At 39.9% G+C, this 22,619-nt stretch overlaps 1 protein-coding gene across 20 annotated transcripts in view; it reads left to right on the top strand.

Moving 5' to 3' along the window:
- Window positions 1-22,619, top strand: part of plxnc1 (plexin C1) — a 45,242-nt gene that overhangs the window by 21,257 nt on the left and 1,366 nt on the right. For 2 of the 20 annotated variants that reach the window (XM_051392760.1, XM_051392761.1), the window contains exons 3-30: window positions 2,153-2,287; window positions 2,403-2,503; window positions 2,580-2,685; window positions 2,774-2,939; window positions 3,220-3,322; window positions 3,678-3,737; window positions 4,117-4,222; window positions 4,353-4,486; window positions 5,077-5,256; window positions 7,596-7,704; window positions 8,401-8,580; window positions 8,661-8,828; window positions 9,043-9,145; window positions 9,275-9,376; window positions 10,480-10,583; window positions 10,687-10,728; window positions 10,817-10,941; window positions 11,411-11,609; window positions 14,212-14,358; window positions 17,478-17,646; window positions 18,380-18,480; window positions 19,393-19,468; window positions 20,281-20,315; window positions 20,461-20,556; window positions 20,914-21,077; window positions 21,570-21,717; window positions 21,833-21,973; window positions 22,054-22,128. In XM_051392760.1, coding sequence (XP_051248720.1) covers window positions 2,153-2,287; window positions 2,403-2,503; window positions 2,580-2,685; window positions 2,774-2,939; window positions 3,220-3,322; window positions 3,678-3,737; window positions 4,117-4,222; window positions 4,353-4,486; window positions 5,077-5,256; window positions 7,596-7,704; window positions 8,401-8,580; window positions 8,661-8,828; window positions 9,043-9,145; window positions 9,275-9,376; window positions 10,480-10,583; window positions 10,687-10,728; window positions 10,817-10,941; window positions 11,411-11,609; window positions 14,212-14,358; window positions 17,478-17,646; window positions 18,380-18,480; window positions 19,393-19,468; window positions 20,281-20,315; window positions 20,461-20,556; window positions 20,914-21,077; window positions 21,570-21,717; window positions 21,833-21,973; window positions 22,054-22,128 — 3,375 coding nt within the window. Of the gene's footprint in view, window positions 1-2,152; window positions 2,288-2,402; window positions 2,504-2,579; window positions 2,686-2,773; window positions 2,940-3,219; window positions 3,323-3,677; window positions 3,754-4,116; window positions 4,223-4,352; window positions 4,487-5,076; window positions 5,257-7,595; window positions 7,705-8,400; window positions 8,581-8,660; window positions 8,829-9,042; window positions 9,146-9,274; window positions 9,377-10,479; window positions 10,584-10,686; window positions 10,729-10,816; window positions 10,942-11,410; window positions 11,610-14,211; window positions 14,359-17,477; window positions 17,647-18,379; window positions 18,481-19,392; window positions 19,469-20,280; window positions 20,316-20,460; window positions 20,557-20,913; window positions 21,078-21,569; window positions 21,718-21,832; window positions 21,974-22,053; window positions 22,129-22,619 lie in introns of all 20 variants that reach the window. The other 18 variants (XM_051392775.1, XM_051392782.1, XM_051392768.1 and 15 more) reach the window with 15 other exon arrangements.

Below are 22,619 nucleotides of genomic sequence, written 5' to 3'. Positions count from 1 at the left end.
AATGTGGAAACCACTTGTACAATGACAGTGAGATGCTGTAGCTGTGGGCGAGGTGGAGACCTATAATTAACTGGATCACACATAGAAACCTATGCAAGCTATTGGTTGTGAGCGTTTAATTGTTTGTGGTCAAGTATTACACATACCAAATTCTGTTTGTTTAGCATCATTTGTTTATATGTTTTATATATGATTATTCTCATTTTCCTAAAGGTCCATTGTGTAACATTTAGGAGGATAATTTGGCAGATATGTAATAAGTAGTATTTTTTTTGTGTATAATCACCTGAAGTTTTTGTTCCCTTAGAATGAATCTATAGACAGCACAGGTTGCCTACTATGGAGCCCATCATGTTTCTACAGTAGCCCAGAAGGGACAAACTGACTCTTCATAGGCCATTAGCGTTTATCTTGCGTTAGAGGTTGTGCAGCCACTGTGATTTCTTTACATTGGTCCTTTTAAATTATGTCCAAGTATAGTCCTTAAACAAAAATTAACAAAAACGAGATCGCCATAATCATCATCACACTCATATTACTCTTAATTCTTAATCTAATGTTAAAAATCACATGGTTGAAGAGTAGGTTCACTGTAGTATGGGCATTTACAGGGTTGAGAGGATAAAGTCCAATATCGAAACATATTGGCAGAAAGACAATTATTGACCCCAATCACACTCAGCCAACATCTGGCACAGTTTTCCAGAAGCAGGGCACTAATGCAGGCACTCTGAGAGGGAAGGTAGGGTTAAGCTCAATCTGGCACTGAGGCAAGATGCAAGTCAAACACCACAGACAGCTGGCAACAAGCTCAAGCTGGCAAAAACAGCTCCAGAAAACATACACTAGTGAGTCTGAGGCTGAATGAGACACTATAGGCATCACCATGTCACTTCTGCTTTAACATTTACCCTAAGTAGCACTCAATAGAGTTGCAGTACATCCTGTGTGATGTTAAAGTGAGGCAATGCAGAGGACGTGACATGATGAAACTCAGCATACTTCATATTTCCTCCATGCTGGTGATAGCCGTGGGGTTGTTCATACGTCCGTCCCATTCTTGTAAGTCCCGTATCTCAGGAACATCTTTAGGGAATTTCGAATTTGAAGATGATCAATCAAGATGTTTAATGGGATACAATGAAGTGATGATATTTTTTATCCAAATGGTCCAAGGTCAGCTGTTCACTGTGTTGATCATAATGTCCTGGTCATTTTTCAACCACATAAGATCGGCAGTGATCGGACACTGAATTGACACTTTTGCCCATTGTGACCGCGAAGAGATTAGCCATAATTTAAGAATTCAATTCAATTCCATTTTATTTGTATAGCGCCAATTCATAACAGAAGTTATCTCAGGACACTTTTAAAATAAAGCAGGTCTAGACGGTACCCCTTATAAAATTATTTACGGAGACCCAACAGTTCCCACCATGAGCAAGCACTTGGCGACAGCGGCAAGGAAAAACTTCCTTTTAAGAGGCAGAAAACCTAGGACAGACCCTTCGGCTCTAGGTGGGTGGTCGTCTGCCTTGACAAGTTGGGGTGAGAGAGAGAGAGAAGCAGAGAGAGAGAGAGAGAGAACAGGGGTAACAACAGAAGGACAGAGACAGAGGTGCACAGCAACAACAGTAGCAACAACTACACAGTTCATTGTTATAAGGAGTTCGGTCTAGACCTGCTCCATTTGAAAAGTGTCATTATCTAGTGGCTCGATCTCTAAGATATGCCTAAACCTGTAATGTAACTCTACCTCAATAAAATTACCACAGCCATTGATTGCAGCTGCACATCATTTTCCCATTATTTTGTCTGTACAGGTATACTATACTGTTATATATAATATAATATATATGCTTTTGGAATATTGGCATTATTTGTCAGAAGCCTACCATCCAAAATTATATTGATGACCTGATCAGGCAAGCTGACCTTCCAGGTTACAGGTAGCCCGCTGCCCTTCCAACATTATTGCCACTGTCTTTAAATGGGTGACAACATTTTTTATATTTTGACCAGAGTAGTTCCCTCTCTACAGCTTTTCCTGTTAGCATTTCCACCCATTTAACCACAACCTTTGATTCTACCAACAGAGCAGCTTAGTCTCACAGAAACATTACAAATAACACATTTACTTTCTTGTTGTCAGCTTGCTGTGGATAAGAACTATCACACCACCTGTCCCAGAGTGCTCTACAGGGCCAATGACGATCGCCAAGTGTTTCCCAAAATGCAGCTGGACCAGGTGGATCATAAACATGTGTACGTGCCATTTAAAAACCAGGTAGGTCCCTTGTGCATGAATCACATGTGAAGCTGTGGTGAACACTGGGAGACTGATAATAAATTAAATTGTTCAGATTTTACTTTTATTTCAGCATGTTTGTGTTTTGTTCCAGATGAAGCGTGTACCTGTGTCAAAGTGCAGCACATACAGAAATGTGCAGGACTGTTGGTCTGCACAGGATCCATACTGTGTCTGGTGCGGCTCTAAAAGAAGGTCAGGGAAACAACATCTGCAGCTGACACCTTCTAACAATTATAAACTTGGTTAAAACATCATTTTCTCTTCCTAGTTGCACATTTGAAGACGAATGCCAAGATTCAGACTGGTTATCCATTCCTGATGATTCTCAACAGACAATGGTTTCATATAAAGTTGTAAAGGACAGCACTGGGCAGGTACAGATTACATACAAGCTTTTAACTGTAATCAGTTGTGACTTACAGTTTTTTCTCTTTTAATCACTCACATCCATTCCTTTCTCAGATCACTGTTATCATCCAGACACACGCCACTGTGGGCCTGAATGCTCTGTCTAACTTTGCCTGTCAGTTCTCTGCAAATTCCGGTGAGCTTTGTGACACGGAAAACCGTCGTCCACAGTTCCCTCGATGCACCTGCATCCTTAAAAATAGCACACTTCCTGCTGAAGGTGAGTGACTTCTTATAAATAATACAAGCCAGTGAATTAAATACAATCAAGGCCCTTCACAGTGTCCCAAGAATCATGATAACATTTCTCTACCAGTTATAATTTATGTGTCTTTGAGTACCATGAAAAGCGCTCAGTAAATAACATTTATTATTATCATTATTATTATTAGTTGACAAATCTGTGTTGTACATACATATTGTGACATTGCATACAATATATGTGTGTTGCTGAAAAGGATGACCAAGACTCCAACATTCATTGTATTACTGTATTACAGGCCTGCCAGTCACAGTTAAGATTAGACTTGGGACAACACATTTGTCGAAACCGCTGAAGATATCCAACTGCACCGACATCAGGGGACAGCAGACTCCTGCCCTGTAAGTCCAAACCGAAGTACACAGATCATTTCTAACATAAATAATAAACAGAATAAACTAACTGTTAGGAAAAAGAAAAAGAAAGAAGGCAAAAAACTCCATAGAAAAAAACAATGGTCAGCTTACCCCTCCTTCTGCATTTGGCCCCATACTTCCAACATGGCTGTCAGTGGTGTTTCATCATCAGAAAGCATGTACAAGGGGCGCCCAGTTAGCTCACCTGGTAGAGTCCTTGTAACAAGGCTGAGTCCTTGCTGCCTACCCAGGGTTCAAATCTGACGAAAGCATGTATCATTACTATATTGTGGTCTCTGTGGTTGTACACAACAGGTGATAACATTTGTTTTCTCTTCAGGTGTCGGCGATGTATCGAGGCTGGATGTGGCTGGAGCAAAAACGGCTGTTCCTGGGGGAAACGAGGAGAGGGAAATGTAACTATGCATCTGTTTATCTAAGAGGGTTTTCCAGACTTTGTCTTTGTATCAGTTGGTGCTTGGGCCCTAATTATATTTTTTTATGATACATTTTTTATTATTAATTTTTTCCATCAAAAGTTACAAAAAGAAACCCATGCTGTCTGCTCAGAGAAACCCATGCTTCTGCTTTACAGGCCCCACTGCACCCAACCAAGAGCTGATCAGTAGCTAAACTAACTGATTGTTGTTTCTGCATATGTTAATCAAACACATACAACATGTAAATAATTATAGTTGTCTGACTAGTTGTTTTCTACTGTTTCCAGTTTTTGTAGCTAAGCTAATGTTAGCCACAACAGGTCCTGTATCAACTCTTCATAGTACTTTTACAGTGGATGTAATGTCAACCTGCTTAATGTCTTCACCTCACTTCCTCCTGCAGGACAGTGTTTGTCAAACGGAGGAGTCGGGGATGAACTTCTCTGTGAGTCTGAACCTCAGTTGTCACATATATTCTTCCTCTGATGCTCCTCATTCACAGTCAATAGAGATTAAAACATCAGTAGAAGGTAATACATTAAAACTGATTATCTTTGTGTGTGTTTTACTGTCAGAGACCAGAGATCTCCTCAATCTCTCCCAGTGTCGTGTCTTTCTACGGCAGAAACTCTGCAATGTTGTCTGGTCATAACCTCGCTGGCGTGACCAGAGTGAGGATCCAGGCGGACATGGACTGCACGCCACAAGAGTGAGTCAGTTTATGGACGACTAAGAATCTGCTTACACTATAAATGACATTTCAGAGATGGAGATTATTACTGGGAATTCCACCCATATTATGAATTGACATAAACTGTCCAGTACTTCATGTACTGCTGTTTCCTAAAGCTGGAGACTGGATTGGAATAGGGACCCAAACGCAGTCATTGTCAGTAGAAAAATGGCAGATTTATCAGGTGCCCAGTTTTTAGATTAGGAAAGCCTCAAAATTGAAATGTGTGGCATTTTCTTTAAAGTCAAAAGCATACACCTTTGTTTGTCTGCATCGTTTAATAGATGAATGAAGCTGATTCTGCTGTATCCTTTTTATATTTCTTGTGTTGGGATATGTTGTAATGGCAGTAGAATTATGTGTTAAGCTTATGAAACAACATCTCGTGAGTTTAAAATGATGTTTAATGTGTTTGCCGCTATGCTTCTGGCTGCTTTTAGGTTTTCTGCATGTTATTGTTATTATGATGTAAAAACTTACCGACACAAAAAAGTGAGTAAGTGAGTCTTGATCTCAGTGAGACTATCCGGTTTCTCTCTCTCTTTTATTCTGTGTGCTTTGGTCAGATCTCCTGTGTGGAGCAACACTGGTGTGGATCTGACGTTCCACATTCCCAGGACGGATAATAAAGGCGTGGTCAAAGTATGTGTTGTCCTCCCAGGTGGTAGTTGCCATGGCAATGCTAATATCACCTACCGGTCCTTACCTTCCTGCAAAAACATCACACCCAGCAGCACCTGGACCAGGTATGACTGAATTTGTTGGCATTTTGTATTCCCTACACATATTCAGGGGGTACGTTATCCTACACTATGAATGGCTATCTGTCCGTACAGAGGCGTGACCTTAGTTCGACCAACTTTCAAATGTTTTACTTTATAAAAGTGTTTACAACCTGCAAAGTAGAGGAGCATAAAAATGTTAAAACTTTAATGGAGTGCGGAGCTCCACTGGACTTTTAACAATTTAAATTGACACATGTCACTTCTGCATTCAATCAACCTAATTATCATGAGGCAGCAGGCAGGTTAACAGGGAAATTGGTTATGATCATTGAAAAAAGCAACATTCTACATCATGTTTATTATGACGTTATTTTAACACATTTTACAATTTAGTTTGATACTTTGACTGTACAGATGCTTGTGGCAGCACCGTCGACCGAGCTGTCAAAAAAGGCAGTGAAAACTGAAGTAGTATTAGTATTTTGGGATCTGCCCCCAATGATTTGTCACTAACTTAAATAAGACACTTATTCTAGGAAACAATGTCAGTAACAGTTACAGGCTCAGGGTTATCTCATAGGGCAAGATGGCCTCTTCCTAAAAGCAATGTCTTTCACCATTAGTCCACTTCCCTTTTCAGTTTCCAGAAACTGAAAGGTCCACTTCTGTTTTTACGCAGCAACAAGCAACAATCATGAACAACACAAGAGTCAAGATACTTTAGAGTTTTATAACAATTTATGTGCATGTAGTTGGAACATCATTATCCCAGGGCCACATTCATTCATTTCTATTTTCGATTACGCATAATAAAGAGACAATAAAATATTGGTTATTAGTTTTACCCTGAAGATGAACATGTATATTGGCTTGTCACAGTACATTTTGGGAGTGGTTATCACTGGTTGCACCATGTTGAAGGAGTCACAATAAAATGAAAGTAGAAGAGACCTCAATTTTTTTTCCCTCAATCATTATATCACTCTGCTATTGCACAGAAGCTCTGCCCTTCCTCATAGTGACAACGCTAGCACGTACAGTACATCTTTCCAGTGTGCTCCCTTCATTGTGCTCATGGTTGTGATACAAGTTCTTGAACAGCAAAATTGAATCTTTCAGTCCGTTGAACACTTTCAGAGCAGAATATCTCAACTATTGATTTGTCATGACATTTATGGATATTCACAATATACAGGATGATTCCTAAAGATTTTAATGACGCCTTTACAATTATGAGCTGCTACTGCTAGGATCCCTTATGGGTGAATCCTAATGTTGGACTTCCTAGACTCAATAACCAGTCTCTTAATGGAATAGAGACTGAGGACTTTCTTCCAGCTTTTGTTGATAAAACCGGGTGAACACCAAAGTCTTTAGGGCAGTGACATGCGGAAGTCCTGTGCTTTCCAGCTATGAAGCATATTGAAGTTCTGGATGTTACCGCATAAATAGCCAGGAACATTATTTATTGTTTTCTATAGTTTTTCTGTGGGAATAACATGCACTGGCAATTTAGTTTTTTGTTATCGTGCAAGATGCAACGCTGGCAAGACAGTGAGGTGAGAGAGCTTCTCCTGACTTCTCGTTGATGACTTTCAAAGATAGACTGAAGTAAAAGATGCCACAATAACACTTTATGCTGCTACTGTTTACATGTACATGTAACAGTGTTTTCCAGCATGGTCATGATGTTGAATGTGACACCCAAGAAAAGAAGAAGAAGAAAAAAAGCAAATTTGCCTACTGGCAAAGGGGAAAGGACTTTTGGCGGTTTTACCCGTGTTAAAAAACCCTGCGAATATGTGCTCATAGTGGTCCAAAAAGGGTATATTGTCTTTTAATGTGGGGTCACGAGAGCTTTAGACTTATATTATTATATGGACCCTAGTTCAGTCAGCCAACTCATGTTTGGAATGTTTATTAAGCAGTACAGCATATTTAGATTTTGGCGTCTAGGCTCCGACCTCATCACTCCCCGCAGATATGTTACATAGAGATATTGGGGAGTGATGCGCAAATACCTTGGTGGTGGTGGGGCTTACAGCGCAGCAGACAGCAATGGCTTACAGAGCAGCAGCAGCAGCAATATGGATGCAGGGCAACAGCAGCATTGGCAGAGCAGAGAGAGAGCTGGGAAATTGTACAGTTTAAATAGACCGCCAGATTGGAAGGGAGCGCTTGGTTAGTGATTATGGAATAAGGCATGTCATGTGTGTAATCAGCGCAGCTTGAGTTGACCTGCCTGAACTAGCTCGCAGGCTTCGCTCCATATGTGTCATGTTTAAGAAAATGCTTTCTGTGGTATCAAATGTGTATTATATTTCCACTTCTCTGACTGGCTGCTGCTCTGTGTCCTGTAGTGGGAAGAGGAAGATTACACTCACTGGATCCCACCTGGAGTTTGTGGAAGGGGTCTTACACAGCCACGCCCTGCATGATGTCAGACTTCCCAGAAACAACATCTCTCAGGTGGGTCTGTAGACATGCAAAATGTCCCATTGTATTGTTATCTTACATTAATTATGTCACATCACATCATATCATGCTGCATTACTGACACATTACACAGATCAGCCATAACATTATGACCACTGGCAGGTGAAGTGAATAACACTGATTACTTTGTTACCATGGCTCCTGTCAGTGGGTGGGATATATAAGGCAGCAAGTGAACATTTTGTCCTCAAGTTGATGAGTTAGAAGCCAAATTGTGATAGCTAGACGACTGGGTCAGAGCATCTCCAAAACTGCAGCTCTTGTGGGGTGTTCCCTCTGCAGAGGTCAGTACTGATCAAAAGTGGGACACAGGGTCATGGACGGCCAAGGCTCATTGATGCACGTGAGGAGCTAAGACAGGCTACTGTAGCTCAAACTGCTGAAAAAGTTCATGATGGTTCTGAACACACAGTGCATCACAATTTGTTGGTATGGGGCTGCAGAACATTATGACCACCAGGGTGCCCAGGTGCTCATAATGTTATGGCTGATCGGTGTTTTATACAACAGGCCAAATGTTATGTCACATCATCCAATGTAATCTTCTAGGATTATGTCATGTAACATATTCACTTTTCAATACGTCATATTGCATTATCGTTACTTGTGTCTATACACATGCATCATCGTCGTGCAGTAAATTTGTAATGTTTTTTTAATTCACTACAGAATCTGATCTATGACACACCGGCAGCTGGAAATTATCGAGAGAGTTTTACAAGCAGTGTGTTTCTGAAAGTAGCCAATGAAACATTGAACTGCTCCACAACAATAACCTACTACCCAGACCCTGAGTTCACCAGCTTCACATCTACAAGGACAGGAGACGATGTGCGCATCACCATAGAGGTAATGTATATTTTTATCACAGATACACAAAAATAGAACATGAATGCATAAAACATCAGTATGTGTTTCTGTTATTGCAGAAAAAGGCAGACAAACTGGAGATGACATTGGGAGAGTTGTCAGTGTGGGGCGTTCAGGAAGGGGAACAATTCCCCTGCATCATGGAAGCCAAAGAAACCAGTAACGAGACTGACTTCTTTATCTGTGAGATTCAAGGGACACCTGACGTTGAGTTTCAGCAGTTAATGGTAAATGTCTGTTACATCACACAAGTTACACATAAATGTTATTATGATAATTATTACAAAATTACAATGTTAAAAAGTTAAAGATCTCCCTCCAGCTGATTATTTGTATATATTTCTTCATACAAGAAGAACAATGGATTTTTGAGTAGTAAACATGTATTTGTGTGCTGTAAAAATTCATTTCAAAAATAGAGTGATTATTGCTTTCTCACAGATAAAGTATGGAGACAAGACTGTAACCCTGAACCCTAGGTCTTCAGTGTATATGTTCTTTCTGATGCTACTTGCCCTTCTGCTGATACCCTGCATTATTGTTGGTAAGTACTCAAAGTAGGGTTGAGGGATTTGATCCACTTTGGTCCACTACCAGCCTCAAAAACACACATACAGGTCAAACCATAACAGGAAAACCAAATACTATTTGTCTGCTTGGTTTTGTTCTTCAGTGGTTGTGATTGTCTATCGAAGCAAACAGAAGAAGCTCACCCATAAGATGAACAGGCTTATAGAAGACCTGGAGCTCGACATCAGGAATGACATAAGACAAGGTTAGTCACAAACTTTGCTATCTATAGTGTTTCAGTAAGGTAGACTGTAGGCTTCTTTTAGTTTTTTGTCTCTCCCTACAATGGATTCCAGTACTGACCAGTTTAAACGTTAGAAAAAAGGATCATATTTGGAGTATCAAAACGTCCATATAAACTTCTCAAGCCACTCCTGCACTCTACTTCTACTAAAAAAAACATAAGAATAATCTTTGGGCTGCCTACATTACCCCATTGGATAGTGGGTAATGTAGGCACCAGGTACTGAAAAGGAAGAATAATTTGTGGAATATAAAAGACGATATATCTTGTTCTCCTACATCAGTTTTGAAAGACCCCATATATATATACATACATATATTTTCAGTGGATGTTCACTGGTGGCTTCAAGTTTCTACATCACACTATATAAGTTTAATACTGGACCAGGTTTGACTTCCAAACTATTTGGGATGTCACAAATCATGCTGGTAGACCCCACCCTTTAAAATCAGATTTTCAATGAGCACAGAGAAACTTTCCACTTTCAGCAGATGAATGTGAAAAACATCCTGTTTTTCATGTTTCTTTTCATTTATTTGTGATTCTGCTTATGCTTTATTGTGCAAATAAATATCAAATCAAACCAGAGCTAGCATGTCAGTTACAAATTGTGAAAACTGTATGTGATCATATTTGAGAAATTACTCAGCATCTAACACATGACCACGTTTAACCCTTTATCTACAGTTAAGTCAACACAGTTCCCTTTTTTGATGTCAGACTTCTCAAATACAGTTGATGTTAAAAAAGGAGGCCGCTATACACACAGTCAAGGTCTCATTTGTAGTAATAAGTTTTGGACCTGCAGAGGTATAAAAATACTAAGTGAGATGCAGCACAAGTACACAATTAAGCAGTTATTTGTGACCTGCAAATTGATGCTTGCTTTACAAGTTAGTTTTTTTTTAACTGACACTAAAGAGAGATATATATCTGCTTTGTCCTTTCTCTGGAAAAAAAAGGGGGTGTTTTAAAATATTTTCTCCAGCTCTGCCAGATGAGATTGAGTGTCACTCAACACACACAGGTTCATAAAAGCAGCGTCATTTAACTGTGCTCGGCAGGTTTTGTGGATCTGCAGACTGAGAAAGCTGACCTGATGGAAAATGTTGGAGCGATTCCTTTCCTGGACTACAAGCACTTTGCCTCCAGAATCTTTTTTCCTGAGGTACAGTGGAGCTGAAAAGAAAACAAATGTTCATATCTGACCAAATGTTGCTGTAAATTGTGAAATATCAACTATAACAAACCTTTTTGTTGTTGTTTTTCAGAGCGAATCTCTGATGACATCGTGTATCAAAGACATTGGTCAGGTAAGGTTTGAAGCCAGCTGCTGTTGATGATTACACTTATCACTGTAACTCTGTCAGTCATGTGGTGTTGTATCTGACCTGAAATCAGGATGTGGTGAAGGTTCAACTTGACGAGTGCTGCCAGGGCTTGTCCAGGCTGATCCAGGACCAGGTCTTCCTCACATCTATGGTGCACGCTCTGGAGGAGCAGAAGAGCTTCACCATCAAAGACAAGTCAGTTTGTTGTGTTTTACTGTATGACTGTCTCTGATATACAGTATGATACAACAGATATCTGAAGTGTGGTCTGTTCTCTAGTGTGTCTTACTGGCTTTCTGTTCATTACATTTTTTCTGATCGCTATTCTTATTTGCTGCTGCCCTTTGTGGTCGACTTTATTTTTGTCTGCTCTTTTCTAATCTATCGTCTTTCAGTTTCAGTTCTCTATTCGGCTTTTCTATTAATGTTCCATTCTTGCCTATCACGGTCTCTTCTGGTATGTCATATTTTCTTCACATTCACATTCATCCATGGCTCTTTTTATATGAAAAGCAAGCACTATTAAAAATATTGTTTATTCATCCGTTACTCTGCACAGTATTCTTCTAGTCTCTACTTCCTCTGCATTGTATTGTTTGAACTCACGTCCTGTATCCTGTTCTTGTCTACCTCTGTCTCCTCACCTTTATCTACTCCCTCCCAGGTGTGCGTTGGCATCATTACTGACCGTAGCGCTCCACAACAACTTGTCGTACCTGACGGAGGTAATGGAGGCTCTGCTGAGGGATTTGATGCAGCAGAACAGCAACGCTCAGCCCAAACTGTTACTACGACGCACTGAGTCCATTGTGGAGAAGCTGCTGACCAACTGGATGTCCATCTGCCTTTATGGCTTCCTCCGGGTCAGTTGCTCTCAACATTTCTTTTAGTGTTTGCTGTTCTATAATACTTAATAAGGAAAAGTTCAGTCAGCTATTTTTCTGTATTTTTTTGGATGAATTTCCATGAAATCTGGCACAGACATTCATGTTTCCCACGGGATGAATTGTAAGAACATTATTGATCCATTAACTGAGTATGTAGAGCCACCATCAGGTCAACATTTTTATTTCTCCAGAATTTGACATTCCCAGAATTTGACATTCCCATCAGCCCCTGTTGTACTTTGTGTTTAGTGCTAATTAGCAAATGTTAGCATGCTAACTTGCTAATCTTTGATGGTGAACATCATGCCTGCTAAACATCACCATGTTAACAACGTCATTGTGAGCATGTTAGCATGCTGATGTTAGCACTGAACTCAAAGCGCCACTGTGTCTGATTACAACCTCACAGAGAGTGCAGACTTTTGTCTTTCCCTTTGACTCACCTTTGTGTTAGTTAAAACACTGAAGACTGTGTGTTGACATAACACAGTGTGTGAAATAAACAGGACCTTAAGCTAAAAAATCTAATTCATCAAATTACACCATACAGATCATGCACCAGAATCAGATCAGATAAATTCGTACAACACACAAGTATTTGATGAAAGTTCTCACTCACTCAGTCTTTCCCAGTTCGCACGATAAATAACTCCTGTGGTGCAAGAGAACTGTGTCTGGATAAACCTTTTATGCTGGGGAAATGCAAGGAAATGACTCCTTTAAATATGCTGAGTCCTCTGATTTGAATTTTGATGATTCAGATCTTGTTAGGGTATTTTTCTGTAAATAGCTGGTAACTGCTCTGTTGGGACCTGACAGTCACCCTTGAAACTAGAGGGGTTACTTCAGACATTTGACAAACCACATCCTATCTCTAAACCTCCTCTGCCTGTACAGCTAATAACGACCTAATCTAAAGGAAACATAACCATGGTTACACACATCAGTTCTGTACAGCTATCACATACTCAGATGAGTTTTTCGTGTTACCTATATATAGATCACAGTATTTTGACTTAGCTCTGTTACAATGTGTACCATGCATGCATATTGATTCTTGTTCAAAAATATGTGCGTCAGTACCAAATTCTGACAGCTTCTATTGCCTACACTATGTTCAAAATTATTATGCATATACTGTTTTTGTTCTTGTTTACCCTAAATAGTCTATTTAATTGGCACTCAATAGGATTTTGTATTCCTCAACACTTATATCGTAATCTGGATTTTATTGTTTATATGATGACAATGGCATTTTTTTGCAAAATAACATAGAATGCAGTGTTCCAAATTATTATGCAAAACAGAGTCTCGAAACACTCAATAGTTTCTAAAGGACTGAAAACAGAAATCTGTTGTATTTTTTGCATTAGGGGGTAATTTTTCTCAAATTTCATTTTAATCTTTACGTATCGAGTTACATATTAACATAGGAGCCCTTCTTTGATACCACATTAACAACTCTCTCATCCAAGACTTTCTAATAATAATTGACTCTTAATCAGCTTCTTTAACATTATAATTTCCCTTTGGGGATAAATAAAGTATTTCTATCTATCTATCTAACTTGTAAGTCCATGTACTGCCTGTATTTCTTTTGAGGATGCCAGAGTTGCCTCCCAGAGCTGCTGTTTTGAGGTAAACTGCCACCCACCCTCATACAGCACAGGTTCTCAATAGGGTGGAGGTCAGGAGATGATGGTGGCCACACCGTAATTCTTTCTCCTTTAATACGAATATCAGCCTAGGCCTCAATGGTATTTGTTGCAGCGTGGGATGGTGCGTTGTCTTACATGAAAATGATTTTACTTCGGAAGGCATGGTTCCTCTTTTTATACCATGGCAGGAAATGGGCAGTTAGGAACTCCACATATTTTGCAGAGGTCATTTTGACACCTTCAGACACCCTAAAGAGGCCTACCAACTCACTTCCCATGATTCCAGCCCAAAACATCCCTCCACCCCCTCCTTGCTGATGTCGCAGCCTTGTTGTGACATGGTGGCCATCCAGAACTCCATCCATCTGGACCATCCAGAGTAGCATGGCATACATCTGTGAATAAAACTGTTAGACAATTAGTCTTGAGTCCACTGCAATCATGTCTCCTTGTGGGCATTGTTAAAGGGTGGCCTAAATACAGCTTTATGCACATCAGCAAGCCTCTGGAGGATCCTGCATCGAGAGGTTCTTGGGACTCCAGAGGCACCAGCAGCTTCAGATCTTTTTTTCCCCCATATTGCATGAAACCTGTGACTTGCTTAACAACATCCTTAAGTAATTTCCCATTAATTAGGCTCACCTGGCAAACTAATTAAGACAAACCTGATTGATGACAGTGATCTAATCAGACATGTGAAGCAGCACAATTGAAAACTTTCATTGAAAAACAAAAAATAAAATGTTTCTTTAATCTAAATCATATTTGCATAATCATTTGGAACACGGTAAACCAGAATGAACCAAGTTTCAGTCACTTTTTCCCTGCTGTGGTTAACACCGCAGAGTGCTCTTCATAAAGTTACAGTGGCTTCTGTGCCCAGTTTGACCAACTGAGTTCCTGTTTCTGATTCTTTGCAGGAAAGTGTTGGCCAACACCTGTTCCTGATGGTGAGTGCTCTCACGCAGCAGACAGCAAAAGGACCTGTGGACTGTGTGACAGAGAAAGCTCTATACACACTGAGCGAGGACTGGCTGCTGTGGCAGGCTCAAGACTTCAGCTCCCTGGTACACACACACACACACACACACACTTTGTACATCTCAGGGCATTTGCACATTTTAGCCGATTACTTGAGTCCAAACAAGAGGTCATTTTGTGTGTGGTGGTTTACTTACTTCACATAAATGGAATAACTACCAAACTATGCATGGTGCATTTGCGTATTGTTCTTTTTACAGTACGTCACATCAAGTTGAGTCAGTTATGCTTGTACATGTGGAAGCAGTCATTAACTCTTCCCATTTCTTAGTTCTGTTTTTTAGTTTTAGAAGTACAAAACTGTCTAATCTTCGTAGTAACAAAATAAACACACAGTACCCCCAATAGACTAATACACACACACTTTGTGTTTAAATAATGCTATGATATTGAATTTACAAATTGTGGGTCAGTTTTTTTAACCCATCTGAATTTCAGGTCTGGACTCTGATTAGTCAACATCCTCATTGTGTGCATATAAAGGTGGCTGCCATATAGTACCAACTGCATACAGACATACATTTCCATACTTGCTGAGCCACTTCCTCTCTATGTATTTTAAGGCCCCTTTGAAAATGCAAAGCAGCACACAGGCTGTGTTAACCAAAGTTGAAAAACAGATTTCCTGGATTTGCACAGCTGAGAAGTTCTGAAAAAACTCCTGACAAAAATATACATTAGATAACTGAACACATTGTTTAATAAACAGATATTTTGTTGAGCTCCACTCAATTTATTCCCCTTTAGACTTAAAAGCAGAGTTAAAAACAACCTTTTTATGGTGTATGTGTAGAAGACAGGTTCGAAGACCTGGGTTAAACAAGAGAAACTGAAAAACGTTACCATTCCACCTTACTGGCAGGAAATATCTGATCTGTTTGCTGTCAAACATTAAGACTGAAAATGAGAGTGAAAGATGTTTGATTACAGCAATGAGGGGTGTGACAGGAAAACAAACCTTAGTACATGAGGATGTCCACATTGTGTGTGGAAGTTTTTTACCTAATACTTGCTCAACCACTGCAGATCACTGGCATGCATCCTTAAAAGTAAAAAAATAGATTTTGTCTGATTTAAATAAACAAATGTTACATGGCCCAGATGTTGGAGCCAATAGCCAGTTTTTCACAAGTAGGAGGACATTGCACACACCTTAACATTGATGTGTAGCTTCTGAGAAACCCTAAATCAGACGTTAAGCTGTGTTTAAGGAAGCAGCTCTTGACAGTCATACTTTTGATGAAAACACTTCTCAGCATTTCTCAGATTAAAAACATCAATAAACCCACATATGGTGGACCACACCCTACTCCTCAGCTAGATAGAGAAGTTCATGATACTAGATACAGACATGCTTATTCAAGTCTGGGTTCTTTTATAATTTGGGTAATAGAAAGTGCTTCAGGGATGACAAACTTTTGTTGGCCAACCCGTGAATGTTTGCATTGATCCGATACCTTTTGACTAAAAGCCAATGGGATTTTTCAATTTCTACAGTGACACAAGGCTGTAATGGTGGACTAATGCTGATGTTTAATGTCATAGACAACCTCTGATGTCTCATTTAGCCACTTGTTAGCAACTGCCTTTTCAAGAGATGTAAAAGCTTCAAAATTCACAGATGGGGTATTTTATGCTCTGAAATCTCAAGCTTTTGTTCATCACAGACCTTATTTCAGGCATCTAACCTGAAACCCATTAAAAAAAAACATTGCCCTTGAGGTTAATGAACCGCAAGTGCAAAAAATGCTAACTCATTTATGTGTTTGGAAAAAAAAAGAGTTGCAAAAAGACTACCAACAAATTGCACGTGTTAAGCTGATATAAGTGGTAGTACTATTTAAATTACGTGTTGGAAAATGTGAAACTACAATATCCATTAAATCAGTGTATAATCAGTGATATTGTGGTGTTTTTGCACTGACACATATTCAAGTGTTTCACATTGAGAACAACATGATTTAACTCAGGTCAGACACAGACTGGCTTTGTTAAATAAACAACTCTGTAATGAATGGACACATCATTTAATAACAAAGCATTTAAATATCATTAAAACAGAGAGAGTAGTAAAAGATGACCAATCATGAGTTAGCGTGTACAAATGTGAAACTGAAGCAGCTGATCTTAGATAATCAAATTCTTTGTAATTCTGCGGGTTTGACAGTGAAGTTTGTGGAACTACAGTTGCTGGAGTCTGTAAATACTGACACCAGAAATGAACTCACATATTACCATGTCATACGAGTTCAAGATGCATTCAGTAGATTTGACTTATACATATGTCACATGATACACATGGAGTGACATAGTGTATATGATTTAATAATCTTAATGGCCCAGAAGGCATTTTTTCTCAATATGTCTTACTACGAGTGATGGGGTCCATCACAAACCCTTTAGTTAGACCAGTTGTGTTTTATACATTTAGAGATTTTATGTATTTGTGATTTTAGTTTGAACAGAAATATTTTTGTACTGTTATACGTACTATTTTAAGAATCATGCTGACTGTACAGTAATCCTGCCAACCATGACATATCAAATGTTTGACGGTAAGCTAGCTACATGTGTTACCCCACACACACACACACACACACACACACACTCCTCTGATATAACCTTTGGTACTCTGTGTTTCCTCTTCTTCTTCTTCACTTCCTTCTCTCAGCTACGGTGGCCTAGCCCTCAGCAGTTATGAACATTTTATCTAATCTAAAAAACCACCATCTCACTTTACTGCTCATATCCATCCATTAGACAGTGCGTGCATTAGCCACAAAACTGCAGAAAGGAAATTAGATGGAGACTGATAATCCATCGACCAGCACCACGCTGCTGTGAAAGCCTTTCATTAACCACACCTTCCCTCAAGTATGAACCAGCTGTCATTATGATGCTACTGTTGGGCATGATAGGAAAACTGAGGTTAGCAGTTAGGTGGTCTTTTAAGAGTATGTATACGAGCAGCTGTATTGTGTGCATGTGCTAGTGTGGTAAGCTTTTAGTCACCGTTCACACACACACACACACACGCACGCACTCTAGCAGAAATTCTACAGTCTGTGTATCTGATTGTGTACAGCTCAGAGAAGCAAGATCGATCACAGTCAGTTTGGTCCATGTTTCTGTCTGTCGTTTACAGAAGCTGAAGGTGCTGTTTGCAGTGGGAAGTGACGGAGAGGTCAGTGAGCCTCTGGAGGTCAACGCCTTGAGCTGTGACACAGTAGAGCAAGTCAAAGAGAAAATCCTTTCCACCTTCAAGGCCAAGTTTGGATTCCCCTACAACACCCTGCTCAGGGACATTTGTATCGGTGAGTAACAGACCAGTCTCTTAAGTCCTGTGTCTTTAAATAGATTACACGGAAGATTAAAACCGACAATGACTTTACCTGACTAAGTCTTGTCTATCGCCGTGTTTCCATCAATATATTTTTCAACTGGATAAGTATTGCATTAGAAGAGGTCGATGGAAACAGCAATTTACAAATAAACTTCCCCAATTTCTTAAAAAAGTTAGTGCTTAATGGGAGATGGAAAGCCTTTTCCCAAATAAGTTCTGACGTAGCAAACATTTAACTCCCATGACTGATCAGCTGTTTCCGCTCTGACAACCTCCTCACAGCTCCCGTGGCTCTCTAATACATCCATGATCGCTCCACACAGATGTGTTGTAGCATTCCTCACATAAAAACATGAAAAAATATAAATGTCATATTTCCCTCGTTTTCTGCATTTCTTTTCACCATTCAACCGACGCTCTTTTCACAGTGCTTAGTTAGCTAAAACACATCAGTTGAGTGTGTGCCTCACACTATTGCACTTGGTGACCTTTTCCTTCATTGTGCAATGTTTAAGACACAGTTCCACATGTACGGCTCATGTGTTGAATCAAATGTGTATTACCAACAAATGTGCAGTTTCCACCTGTTTGAGTAAGATTCATTACAAACTACAGCCCAGATGTTTTAGGAAAATTACTGAGCCTCTTATAAAAAACAGACTATATATTTGTTTAACCACAACTTGTTCCCTTTTTCCCTCCAGAGTATGAGAAGAATGGATCATTTGTTCCTCTCCAGGAAGTGGATGCGAGCTCGGAGGTCATTGGGGAGGTGACAATGCTCAACACACTCAAGCACTACACGGTGAGAAGTGAGAGGATTCTCAATTTCTATATATACATATGTTCTCAGAAAGTTTCTGTTTGGGTTGTGTTGTTGGAACCAACTGTTTCAGAGGATGCTTCTGAGGTGTAACCGACCGGTATAACAGAAACAGAAACACGGCCACTAAAACACTGCATCTCAGAACAGCAACTGTCAACATGAGAGCAGGGAGGCAGAGTTGAGCCTGTGTCAGTTTGCAGAACTTCCCTCTTCTAACTATTCAGTGTTATCCTATTCTATGGTTGTTGTCTGATTAACCTTGCATGACAGCTTGACAAAAGCTAGATTCAAAATGTGAATAACAAACTCCTTTAAGAACACCTATAAGGTGATAGAGCACATAGTGGTCTGTGAAGTGTGAACCAAATGCGGTAATGTGACATCAGTCTAGCTTGTCTACCATCTATCAGACTTTTGTATCATGGCCTGGTGGCCTGGACTGTGTTGGCCATATTACACCACAATGTTTTGTTACACATGATTGATCTAGCAAGGGACAATACATAAGTGTTGCTGTCTGAGGAAATCCCTGTAACACCCACTACTGGGGAACTGTCTATTTTAATTACAGTACAATTGAGCAAATATCAAGTAAAGAAGTTTCCGAAGTTCCTGAAACCATCAACCTTTCTTCAATATAGACCTGAGTACCTGGGAGATTTCTGTGGTTGACTGTGGTTTCCTTTTACACACACAAATGATAAAAACAAAACACAGGGAAAGGTAAAATTGAAAGCATGTCTGATGTAAATGGCAGATTGTACTGCTACACCTACAGTGTATATAGCCACTTTAGAAATGTAGTAATTTAATAGCAGTTTTCTCTTTTTTACCAAATGGTACATTAACATTTTGATCCTTCTTTGTGTTGGTCTGTTTGTACTGCTGTAGGTTCCCGATGGAGCGACAATCAAAGTGCTTTCTAAGAAAACCCATCCTCCTCTGAGCCCACAGGGGAGTCTGAAGGGTAAGAGCTGAGAGGAAAACACTGCTGAACACTCGAAGGAATAGTTATGTGAAATATGTGAAACAAGAATTGGATGAGAAGATTAATACAACTCTCATGTCTGTGCGCTAATTACGGAGAGGGGATTAGCTTAGCATAAAGACTGGAAGCGGATACAAACCGCTTGCATGGCTCAGTCCATAGTTCAGAAATATGCTTCACTTCTGAGGCTTAGTAAAGTGTATCTTCTTATTTTATTGATAAAACTAAGTCAATACGGTACTATTCATTGGAATCATCAAATGGGTCTAATCAGCATCTGGTAGACTTTGTAACAGCCATGAAAACTGTTGACATGTTGAGCATGGGAGTCCATCCTTGACCTTGGCACCAGCTCAAGGTCCTCTTACTAGCTTTGTCTGAGCTTCCACTACTTCTTACAATCTTAATCAGCAAATGGAACTGGAGTTGTCATTGTGTGTCTAAACAGTGCGGCCACATATTTTGTAACACATTGTTTTTTCGCAAACAGAAAATATAGCATGGTGGATAGCATGCGAGCTGTAAAGTGTAACGCATCGTATTGAGCCACAATTAGAACATATCTTTCACACGTTGCTGTTGAGTGTTGTTCCTCCTCCCTGCACTGTGGCCTCTTTGTTACTTTGATGGCCATACTCGTATGACACTAATAAACACTAAAATGCACAAATATTTGCATATTGCATGTCACACCTTTTAATAAATATGTAGGCAACAAACCAAATGCTAAAATGGTACAAGAGGGAGCTAATTATTTAGCCGATGATCACTGTTCATTTCTTTCCTTTTAGATGATGAAAACTTCTCTGGAAAATATTTCCACTTGGTAAGAGCCCGTTTGTGTTTTATGTTTTTATGGTGAATCATAAATCAATTTATAAGACAGGAACATTTTAACCACTACACACTTTCATGTGTGTGATATTGTAACAGAATTGAGGTTGGCTCATTTAATTGTTCTTTTTCTGTAGATTGATCCTGATGTAGACGAGGACCAAAGAAAGAACCCAGAGAGGAAGAAGTTAAAACTGAAGGAAGTGTACCTCACCAAGCTGCTCTCCACCAAGGCAAGAGGAACCAGTCACAAAGCCTCATTTTACTTAACCATGCACCAAACACTAGCAGAACTGATACCAGTCTCTGGCATGGTTATTTTTTACCACCACCAGTGTTGACGTTGTAGAGGAAGCACAACACTTTTGTTACTCCCACTATATCTACACAGGATGCGTCCAGGCACATTGATTATAACTGACGCAGAAAAAAACACCTTTGATCGCATTTAAGCATTTTGGTTTTCAGTTTCAAACTTGAAATATCTCTGTTGCTGTTCTTTACCATCATCTGCTTTAACGTTAGTCATTTCCCATAATGAACAATGAGTGACAGCAAACAATCACGTTACCTCGTTCTTTCTCTTCAAGGTGGCAGTGCATTCATACGTGGAGAACCTGTTCAGATCTATCTGGGGGATGCCGCACTGCAGAGCCCCGCACGCTGTCAAATACTTCTTCGACTTCCTGGACACTCAGGCAGACAACATGAAGATCACCGACCCAGACGTGCTGCACATCTGGAAGACCAACAGGTATGGCTGGGTCAGCGAAAACCCTGTAGACAGGAGGAAAAGCCTTGATAAAAAAGTCAGAACAAATAAGATGGCATATATGACTTTGAATCAGTTTAAATCTTAAAGGCTTTATATGCTGGATGTCACACTGAAGCATCTCAGACCAAAACAATGTGACAAAAACAAAATAAAACTCACCAAAACCATCTTTGTTAGCGTTTCCACTGTCTATCCAAGAATCACCAACTCCGGTTTGGTTGAAATAAATCCTTAATTCACCAGGATATATGAGAAAAAACTGCAGTTTCAGTCGCTTTACTCAGCTGCATGCAGAGACCGGAACAAGCCACAGCGAGGCTGCTATAGCAACACAGGCAGAGGGAGTGTGACATCATTCTCAGCTCAGGATACCATGACTACGCTTATATAGCAAATAGTTGTTTGCTGCTATATTTATGTTTTAAGTCTTGTTTTCCTGAACCTTCAGTAACCAGTTTTTCGTCCTGTCAGTTTGCCCTTGCGCTTCTGGATCAACATCCTGAAAAATCCCCAGTTTGTGTTCGACATGGAGAAGACTCCAAATTTGGATGGCTGCCTTTCTGTCATCGCCCAGGCCTTCATGGACTCCTTTTCTCTTAGTGAGACCCAACTGGGGAAGGTAACACGTAAATGTATTAATACAGGAAATACAGGAAGTCCACTTTTCTCTTCTTTGTTGTTACAGTAGGCAGAGATGGTGGGTTGACTCTAATATGACTTTTGTTGTGTCCCAGCATGCACCAACCAACAAGCTCCTCTATGCCAAAGACATTCCCAAGTTCAAACAGGAAGTGAAGATTTACTACAAGCAGATCAGAGACCAGTCACCCATCACAACCTCAGAGTTCAATGACTTCCTGCAAGAGGAGTCGAAGGTAACGTCCATTTCACTACAAAATCTTATAGAAGTGGCGTGGTGAAGACCAGCAGTGAATGGATGACTGTTTGTTTTCAGAAACATGAAAATGAGTTCAACGAAGCCGGAGCCCTCAGAGAGCTCTACAGATTCATCCAGCGATACTTCACAGAGGTCAGACACATTTCTTTCTTCCTACGTGGTACTGGTGTGTTTACATGTTAAGTTCCAAATGACTTTGGATTTTTAATAGGGATGCACGATAATTATCAGTTGATAATGGGATAAATCTACGTGCAGCAGAGAGGTGAAACATTACGCTGATGAGAAATCATCAGGTCTGCTTCGTGCATGACAACAAAACCTTTAATTTTTGGTTTTTCACACGGCCTCATGCAGACGAGTACAAGCTTATTATTAGAGTAGCTGTCTTTAGGCTGTGAAGGACGTGTGAATCGCTCATCAAATCTGAATATACATATACACAAAGGTAGGATATAAAAAAAGTAAATATGGTTATAAAATATTAGAAGTGTGTTTATGCATGCTGGTGGTTTCTGCTTCTTGAGCACAGCTGGTCATATCATACCCACGTTTTATTTGCTGTCTGCCCCAGACTCATGCATCTGAGCTGTTGACAGCGGCAGCCAAGAGTGACTTCAATT

The sequence above is a fragment of the Dicentrarchus labrax genome, unplaced genomic scaffold (assembly GCF_905237075.1).
Source record: "Dicentrarchus labrax unplaced genomic scaffold, dlabrax2021, whole genome shotgun sequence".
NCBI lineage: Eukaryota > Metazoa > Chordata > Actinopteri > Moronidae > Dicentrarchus > Dicentrarchus labrax.
Note: the sequence above shows the minus strand (reverse complement) of the source record. Positions and strands in the feature narration are given on the sequence as shown.